This window comes from Odontomachus brunneus, unplaced genomic scaffold (assembly GCF_010583005.1).
Source record: "Odontomachus brunneus isolate Ranch 3 - 2012 unplaced genomic scaffold, Obru_v1 Obru_scaffold_095, whole genome shotgun sequence".
In the NCBI taxonomy this organism is placed as follows: domain Eukaryota; kingdom Metazoa; phylum Arthropoda; class Insecta; order Hymenoptera; family Formicidae; genus Odontomachus; species Odontomachus brunneus.
The window spans coordinates 812715-822540 of NW_022639545.1; the positions used below are offsets into that span (position 1 = coordinate 812715).

General features: G+C 36.3%; 1 protein-coding gene across 3 annotated transcripts in view; it reads right to left on the reverse strand.

The window, feature by feature from the left end:
• The window catches only part of LOC116848411, a 27211-nt gene that overhangs the window by 11686 nt on the left and 5699 nt on the right, over window positions 1–9826 (reverse strand). For 2 of the 3 annotated variants that reach the window (XR_004378955.1, XM_032824484.1), the window contains exons 6-16: window positions 8248–9441; window positions 6307–6453; window positions 5277–5444; window positions 4732–5151; window positions 4071–4162; window positions 3843–3991; window positions 3352–3462; window positions 2375–2719; window positions 1878–2089; window positions 529–641; window positions 308–452 (exon numbers count right to left, since the gene is read on the reverse strand). Coding sequence is in view for 2 of the 3 variants with exons in the window: in XM_032824484.1 (XP_032680375.1) it covers window positions 308–452; window positions 529–641; window positions 1878–2089; window positions 2375–2719; window positions 3352–3462; window positions 3843–3991; window positions 4071–4162; window positions 4732–5151; window positions 5277–5444; window positions 6307–6453; window positions 8248–9441 (3096 nt within the window). In the remaining variant the exon portion in view is untranslated. The remainder of the gene's footprint in view (window positions 1–307; window positions 453–528; window positions 642–1877; window positions 2090–2374; window positions 2720–3351; window positions 3463–3842; window positions 3992–4070; window positions 4163–4731; window positions 5152–5276; window positions 5445–6306; window positions 6454–8247; window positions 9442–9826) is intronic. The other variant, XM_032824485.1, reaches the window with a different exon arrangement.

The following is a 9826-nucleotide window of genomic DNA, read 5'->3' on the forward strand; positions in this document are numbered from 1 at the left end:
TAAAATGATATATTAAAATGATATATCATTTTTTAATCCAAAATTATTATAGTAATTAAAAGTAAGCGTTTTGATTCAGAACATAGCGCGATAAAATGATACTTCTTGAAACGATATATTTGAAGCATTAATCAATATTGTCGTGCTGCCACAATAACATCATCAAATATATATTAAATGTTTGCATGATATGGATCAGCATCTCTGTCTATCTGGGAATTGTCTTTGTTTATTCACTTCGATACTCGTATTGATATTTTTTATGACTCAGTCGGAGAGATTCAATGAATAAACTTTGAGTACTTACCGATATTTCCACAGGCCGGAATATCGCAGTATTCGCGCTGCCTCGTTGGGTCTGCGAAGCACCACGGTCTCGATTCCTTCTCGGGATTAGGATTTCTGCAGAAGTTGTGCGTTTTCAGTTTCTCTCGGACTTGCTCGTTAACAATCTGTAATAACGCACATTCGTGCGATTTAATCCACTGGATTGCGTATCTTCAGACACCTATAAAGAGCGGAACTCACATTCACGCGCAGTTGATGCGCGATTCTCTGGTCGGCCCAAGGGAGACATTCGTTTCCTGATAGCGTTACGTTGGCTTTGCCGGTGTATTGATTTCCTTTCCCGTAAACGCAGCCTGGAAAAGTAAATATTGTTAAACTCGCAAAATTGTCTTTCCGCATTTGGAATATTTATATCGTAATGCTCTGCGTAGAAAATTGGGTTATTCCGCGTCAGAGAGAGGCGAACATATTAAATCGAATTAAATAATGCGCTGTAAAGTCTCGTATAAATTATCTCTGATAATTTGTTTTATACTCTCAATTATAAATATGTAATTATAATGGGTACCGGTGAGTCGTTATTATTAAAATAAATGCAAAATTCTGTATAATTTACTTCAGACCGCGTAATCACGCACTGAAGCAATACTTTATCTGCTACACGCAGAAAAATACATACTGCATTCTAATAAATGTTACTTGTTTCAAATATTTCACTGGTTTATATATCCGCAAACATACCATAAGCTCATCATGAGCATCAAATTTATTCAAAATACGTTCTAAATCTTCGTAAGTTTAGCGTTTCAATTAAAAATATTGAAAATAACACTAAAATTCGGTTACTACACTCAAATAGTGTAGAAATATTCCACGAATGTCCTATGAATATTCTTTACGAATGTTTGCACATTCTATGAATATACTAAAAACACCGTTACATATTCATAGATATATATATTATATCTGAATGACCAACTATAAATGTTCTATGTATAGAATATTTATAAAATGTAGATTAAATATTAAATTTTGCTTTTACAATTATGAGAATAATTTTTGAGTAATTTATTTCCCGTAGATAAGTTCCATTGCTATACTAAAATAAATGCGTATTACTATTTTGAATGTTTACCAAATTTTTCAGAAATGCATTGCATATGCGCAGTAAATAAATTTTACGAATGTTCTAAAAATGTCCTTTCCTACTATAAATATACGAATTTCTATCTAAAATATTGCTCATATATCCATAGAAAATCCGATTTGATTCTTCTGTAATTAAGAATGTTTTCACAAAAATATTCATAGAATATTATATTATGTACTATCTGGAGTGAATCAACTTTCTCTTCAATAAAGTTCTATAACATTCTTATGAAGAAAATCAATTGTTTCTTTGAGTACACGACATGAGCTTTTCTGAGATTTCTGTTCAATACTTTTTTAAATTATTATTTATTAAAGATAATCATTACAATAAAAGAAGGAAACTGAAAGTAAACTGAGTAATCGCTTGTCTTAGCAGTAGAATGATATTTTTCTCTGTGTGCAACGGATTTGAACACTTGGCAATTTTTTAACGTTACCGATGTCGTCGTAAGGTTTCTTGCAGACAAAAGAATGCCCTCTCGAGCTGGTCTCGCAGTCCTCCGTATCCCAGAAGAAATAATCCGCGACGCACGTCGACTCGGCTAGTTCGTGACATGGAAATTTCCGTTTCATTACAATGCAAAGGGGACGAGAGCCCAACGTCGGTGGCTTCGTATCGTTCATCCAGCCAGGCCACCATTTTGTAAATCTAACAAAACGTTTAACATAAAATTTAAGATTATGAGGAACCATCTCCTTGGAATTCATTAATTTTTTATGAGATAGAAATATATTTTGCGCTCAGAGAAGACTCGCAGTCGGGGTTCGGTGAAATGAAGTTTATGCGCTCGGATTCTCCAAGAGAGAGAGAAAGATAGAGAAAGGGAAGAGGGGAAAATAGATAAAGAGAAACGAGAGCAGCAAGGAATAATGGAATACTTAATCCGTTTAAAATCAAAACTTAATTGAAACTTTCGTGTCGTCAGTATTGTACTTGAACTTGGCGTGAGAAGAGTCCTCCCAGAGCCACAGAGGGACGTTCATAGTGGTGAAGCCTAGGCCGGAAGTTATGATCGAGTTAACTTCCGGATACGACTGCGACAGCCACTCCGACACGAAGTTGTTTTCCGCCTGGTTGGTGATGTCGATGAGCCGTGCGTTCCTTCGCTTGCAATAATCCGATGCCTCGGCGTGGGTCGGCCCTCTGTCAGGCCCGGCCAAATGGTAGCATTGTCCTTCATGCGGTATCTCGTCCTTGCGACAATGCGCGATACGATTCGAGACGCATCGTACGCCGATCGCGTCCCTGTCCACTCGGCACTGCCGATTGTGCGTGAATCTAGAATGGCACAATTATCATCACGGTGCATACATCAGCGCGAGCATCTTCGCTCACTGCGATCTGCTTCGCCCAGATGGACTTTGATAATAATCTCAGCGGGAGACAGTCGATTATAGAAACGATCCTTTTACAATTACACTGATGAAGCTAATATATTTCATTGAATTAATCGTTAAATTTGTATCAGACAATAACGTAAATTTCTTGTTATATCGATGTAACAACGGATTTACTAAAAGTTGCTCAGAATTTCATATTACATTTCACATGACATATTGTTATGAGTAAATTTTGATCATTATTTTCATATTTCTTTAATATTCCTTTTTCGTCGTTCTCTATGTAATAAATATGAATGCAGTATGAACCATTCATTTTACCATTTTTGCCAAAAATTCAGTTACATAGATTTTTCTTATGTAATTCTATCGAATTTTTTAAGTAGAGATATCACACAATTTAACTGGAAAATTTGAATCCGATTTGAATAACAATCCGAGTGTCATAAGACAAATTTCACTATGACACTATTGATACTAAAATCTTTAATCTTAGATTTTTACTTCTCAAACAAATCTCTACCCACAGTGAAAGAAACGTTTATCAGTTTCTGACAGCGTGTGTCTTACTTGCACGATTGGAATCTGGTCTCGTTCCCCAGACACGTTACGGTGTTCGCCGCGATCCAAGTTGGCACTCCGTTGCGATTGTTTCTGCCTTGCCAAGCCATTTCGGCGCCTCTATAGTAAACAAAAGACTCCGTATAATTTGTCATATCGCGCTTTACCACTACTACTTTACTACTTCTTTACTACTGCTTTACTACTTCGCTTCTATTCCGCCGTGATTCAAAATATGTAGTGCAAGTGAAGTTTGACACGTAATAGACGAATCTCAATGTGTGTAAAATATCCTTTCAGATCAATTCCAGTATATTAAAACACAGTAATAAATTAATGACTTCTATATTTTCCCGTATAATTAAATATTGATTATCATATACAATAATTTATATATTACGTCTGAAACGACTGCATAATGTACAATAACGAAGCTACAAATGTAGAAAAAAGAAATTCTACGCAAATTTCAAGATATAATAATTTTTCATTTGACGTACTTGATGTAACCGAGTTGTCTGCACACTACATTAGCTTCTTTCAATGTCCAACTATTTCTGGAGTCGCACACAATGCCCCAACCTGGTAACACTCCTTGGACCTCAACATAACCACCATGAGGTCCGGCACCGCCTCTCAAGCGAATCATCTGTTAACGTAAGTTAAGGTGACAACATTGTTGTTTTATTACAATTAAAGCTAGATTTTCCGTCTCATCTTTGTCTCACCTGGCCAGATATGGGTGTCGGCAAAGCAGTCTTTTGCGAATGAGTCAATGGTCGCACTGACGGCACGTAATAGACTGGGAAAGGTGGTTCATCTGCAAGAAGAAGAAAAAATAATACGAACATGTTATTAAAATCACTAAGTAAAATCACTTGTTACTAAATCACTAGATTATTTGGGAAATAGTGCTGGATAATTTTTCATTGATATCGCATGGAAATGTAAATATTTCTGCACGTTGTTGCTTCTGCAAAATGTTGCAGAAACACGCAATCGAGATACGTCAACATTTAGTAGACAAATGATAGATTTGTTATTTGATAGAGTAGCTGCATGCACAATTTTTTTTAGTAATGCATGATTTTTTCTCCATCGTTAATTATGATACATGAAATCAAATCAAGCATCTGTAGAACATTATATATCATATTTATCATACTTATATCATATTTATTTATATTTATAGATAGTTGTATTTTTAAATATTCCCCCGCGAAAGCTTTATCTATGACAAGAAGCTTCGATTCATTATTACTTTGCGGCGCGACGATACACAAGAAGCTAATTGCTAAGAGACTATCTAAGAAAGATCAACTTACCCAATATACATTGACAACTGCACAGACTCTTAGCCGTAGGTTGTGTATGGAGTTTTCAGCTTACCTTCTTTAAATGGCGCTGCTTCGATATTAAAAAGTTCGACGTCAGTTTTCTTCGGACTGATTCTCATAATGACCGATGGAGCCGTGGTGGTCTCAGTTTTATTTTCCAAGACTATTTTGGGCTTCCACTCGTTCTTCTCGTCCAGCACGTCCACATAATCCGTCTCGTGTTCGGAAATGACATCCAGAAATTCCGGAGATACGTCACTTGGCTTCGTATCGTTCGAAGAATCATCTTGTTCAATCGAAACAGTGGGTGAACTGAACCTGCTCTCTCTGTGAAAACCAAATTGTTCTTCTCCTCTCGTAGTATCCGTAAGATCTTTCACTCTTCTTGACGGTGCAGATGGTTTATTTGGCGGTCTTACAGTCGTCGTTCTCGTCGTTGTAATGTTGGAGGACGCATAATCGTCAGCAGTGCCTGTTAAAAAGGAAACCATTAGACAAATATTCGTAAACGTTGCTGTATGACGACAGGAAAATCGTTACGATCAAATGAGATATTGCTGGAATAGTAATTAGGATAGCAATTAGGTTGAAGCATACTATTCAAAGTGTTTTTCCGGCCAAACTTGACCGAATGCTGGACCTCTGGGCGTGTTTGATTACTCCCGATTTCTTTCGTGATGAAGTGACCTTTTACGCCATTTGTATTAACATATATCCCGTCTGGATAAAATTTTGTTTTCGAATGCTGAGTCTCATTCTTCGAATCTGCGAAAAATTACGAAAGTTATCGTTACAAAACATAAAATACACGTTCAACAAAATGACCTTACAGTTACAGCGAAAATATCTATATATAGAAATTAGCTAAGATAGATAAATGACTAACAATATCTTACGATATCGCATATGTTTTGCATTTAATCAATGTAAATAGAACGAGAATTTATCTGTAAAACTTAGCAAGAAAATCTCTCTGTGGCGCCCATTCTGATTAAAACTAGATTAATAATTGATAATCAGACCTAAATTTATTAGAATACTGCTGCTGTAAATTCTACACACCAGCAGTTACAAAAACAACGATCAATTTTAACTGTGACATTTAGAATTCTATCATGACTAACAAAATATTTTTTTGAGTGCACATTAACTCTACTTAAATTATACCTTATTATAAAAAGTTAACAAGTACTCTTGATTGCAATTTAATATTCATATATATACTGTGAAGTAATGAATAATCCAAACGTTATACAGAATGAAGTAACTGGAACCACTTAGCAAGGAACTATTTCATTTTTTTGTACGGAATGTTACATCCAAAATAGGACAAATCAGATAGAAGTTATTTAAACATCATATCGCCTAGCATAATTAAATTCATTTCAATATTATCTACTTCTGTTATAGAATAAAAATTGATTTCCATTTATAAAGAATTGAAGGTCATCCTAAAATCTTAAAATCTTAAAAAATATAAGCGACAAAATTTTTGGATAATGCATTGCGTTGCCTCTTTCGAATCATGTAATATTCACATGGATCAATTTTCGCTGAAATCAATATTTACGGTGTTATCAAAGTGATCCCAGTTATGTTGCTTTATCCTATAAATCCATCTACAGACCTGAACCTACTTGACCCTTCGAACTTAAAAAGATATTTGTCCTCGATGCCCACTGTGCCATTTTCGCGTCGTTCTCTCTATCAACCGTGCTTTGCTGATAAACGCCACTTCCTGACTGCCATTGATGGAGCTTATCCTCCTGAGCGTCTACGAAACATTAAGCTTTCACTCATATTTAATGATTGACATGAAATTTGACGTTAAAAACATTCACGTAATTATAGAGTGTTTAAATTAAAAATTTAAAAATGCGCAAACTTTATTTTGCGCTTATACCCAATTTCTAATTACATTTAGTCACCTAATTTTTCTTTGTAATTTATTTATTATATTTAATTACTACTGAATGTACTGCGTAATATGTTCAATCTCTCATTATTTGTTCGCAAAATACGTCAATGTGCGACTTAATTTCCACATGCGTAAGATTAAGTTGCATGCATCGCATTATCACGAAAGAGAACCATTATCCTTGCTAACAATTTATGCTGTTTGTTAAATGATATCATGCTGCGCTAATACGATAAGCCTTGTGTACAACTTCTCGCGAAGTTAATTCATGCGGCGTGCAAATATTTGCCATTAGATTTTGCAACAGGAAATTGATCGCCATAAAGTGTATCGTTAATTTCGTGCGTTACAATCATTGTCACAATGTTCCTTAAAAATGATGCGATCCGCATAAATGCGTTCTTAAATTCGCAAATGCATTCTGTGGAAGCATTAAGATAGTGATGTTTATAACGTATACAGCATAAACATTTGTTTACAATTGTGATTCTTTTTTGTAACTGTAAATTTACAGAGAGAAAACTTTATCAAATGTAAAATGTAATCTTTTCTAATAAAAGTTTCTCATGCTAACTTACAAATATTGTTAACACGAAATCTTTACGTTCAAACGAAGTATCTTGAGAAAATAATTCAAATATAACTATTGCAAGAAAACCTTCTATTGTTTGCTTCCACATTTACAGTATCTATATACAATTCAATTAATAAACATTTTTCCAATATGTTTACAATAATTATTGCGACTTTCTTAATTATATTTAAATTATGTTTAGTTACGTTTACATATCATTTTTCAATATTAAACTGTTAAATTATGCAACGCCGAATGCACCTGGCGAATTTAAAAACGCACTCTATGATACATATGTAATGTATAAACAAATGTATTTCTATTATTTTTATTTTTCTCTCTGCATTTTTTTTCTTTTTGTATGTATATACAAATAACTACTTATCTTATTTTTCTGTTATTTTTTTGCGTGACCACTGTCTATATTAATATTTTACACTTGTACTCTCTTAAAGTGGGGATCACAGTAAAAATATTTCTGACTAAATCAGTAAAAAGGCTATTTCATCGATGATCAGTAAATATTCACTGATATTTAGTGAAAACGCTCCTACCTAACTGTTCCGTAATTCTCACCGATTTTAATCAAAATGTGTAATGCAACAAATTCATTATACGTTATACCAAGTCTAACTTTCTGCATTTCTGACGATATAATTAACGGCCTCCATGCACCTTGCGTGCAATAACATTGTCTTTGTTCGTAAAGTGCAGTAATAATGGGAATAGTTGCTACTATTAACTGATCCTTTCAGTGAAACTTTACTTGATTGCAGTGCTATACTCATAACTGAATCACCTGTTACAAGTGTAGCATTTCAATAAAGAACACACTGATTGTACTTTTGATAATACGTTGAATAACTGAATCACCAGTTACAAATATAGCATTTCAGTAAAGAACACTGACTTAAGAGGATATGTTGCTCTAAAAGGGTTTTTATCCTAAAGCATAATATGTATGTAAATCAGTATTCTCTACTGTATTCTATCATATCTACTCTATTCTACTGTATTCTATCATATCATTCTCTACTCTATTCTATCATATTTTATAAGCACAATTTTTATTTTACCTTGATCCCATGGCCGCGTCAAAGTGTCCGTTTGTACTTGTCCTCGATCTTGTTGACCGCGCCACGTGCTCGGCTGAGAACCAGATTCATCGGGTCGACTCCAGGCGGTATTTCCTTGTCCCGGCCAAGGAGTTGTCGGTCCATCTCGCCGCGGGCCGTGGCGGGTCTGATTCCAATTCTCGGCAAACTGATCGCCACTATTTAGGAAAACATTCCCAGCGGATGGAGAAGTGCGATTGAAGCCGGGAGGGTGAGATCCAGGACTGGTCCTGTCGTAATCTCTTCTGCTCGACGAGAAGTCATAACCGCTTCCCCGATTCGCCGGCAAATTTCCGTCAGCACCGAACTTGGTTCTGTCACGTGCGTTGTCGTGATACCGAATGTCATCCTCCTCGTGTTTCCCGGCCGGGAAGTACACTGGAAATTGTCTCTGATCCGTTTCGCTCGGCGCCACTGTGTGGTCGAAGTGGTGATAATCGTGAGGATGAGGCGGATGATGTTGGCTATCAGAAGGCCAGCGACCAATCTGCGGGATATATTCTCCGTAGACACCACGATCGTAGCTCCCATCAGTGCTACCAGAAACGCTGCCTGAGTCCCAACTCGGATTCACCGGAGGACGTGGCGGTGGCACGTGGCTGTGATGATGATGGTGATAATGACGACTAGGAGAACCGTAGTCATGGCCATACCGGTCACTTGGTGGATATCTATGTCCAGCTGGCCACCACTGTCCTGGACGAGGATTGAAATGACGGGTACCATGTGGATTCCGATCGGCGCTCGGATTTTCCGTCCATTGCCCGTCATAACGATCATGGTATCCGTAATCGGCAGGTCGTCCGAAATTCCCGCCACTTGGCTGCCAGCCTGGACGATATGGACCGTAATCTCTGTACTGGCTATCTTCGTGTACGCTACCGTAACGATCGTAGTGATTAGCGGCGTGTTCATGACGGTCATAAGGCGGCCTTGCGGTTGTCCACGACGGCACCCAACGTGGATCCGGGGTTGTCGTGAATGGCCTCCATGTCGGTCTAAACGTCGTCGTCGTCGTCGTCGACCATGGCCATGACCTATGACCGCGAGAGCCACTTGTGTGATTATATAGACTCGAATTCGACCATGTCGACCATCCACCGGATGGTAGCCTGGTGTTACTCGTTGTTCTGTGCGCTGCGTCAGCGGGTTTCTCTGCACAGAAAAAAAGGAGATTCTTGCTTGGAAATGTCTTTCTTTCCTTTTTGATGTGTTAATTTTCAGATGACATTACATGGCGTTAAACAAAGATAAATTACTCGCATCAATACATCTTATATATGATTCAACAAAGAAATATATATTCTTATTACTCAAAAATAATTTTTATCAATAAAAAGCACAAAATATTGAATTGAGAATATGATGTTTTCAAATATCGGAAGAAAATGTCATTATCACTAAAATGATTATATTGTACTTATTATGGCACTACTATAATATTAAAATAAAATTACAACATTTTGTTGAAATCCAAGACTGCAGAATTCTTCTAACAAAATTATATATATATATATATATATATATATATATATATATA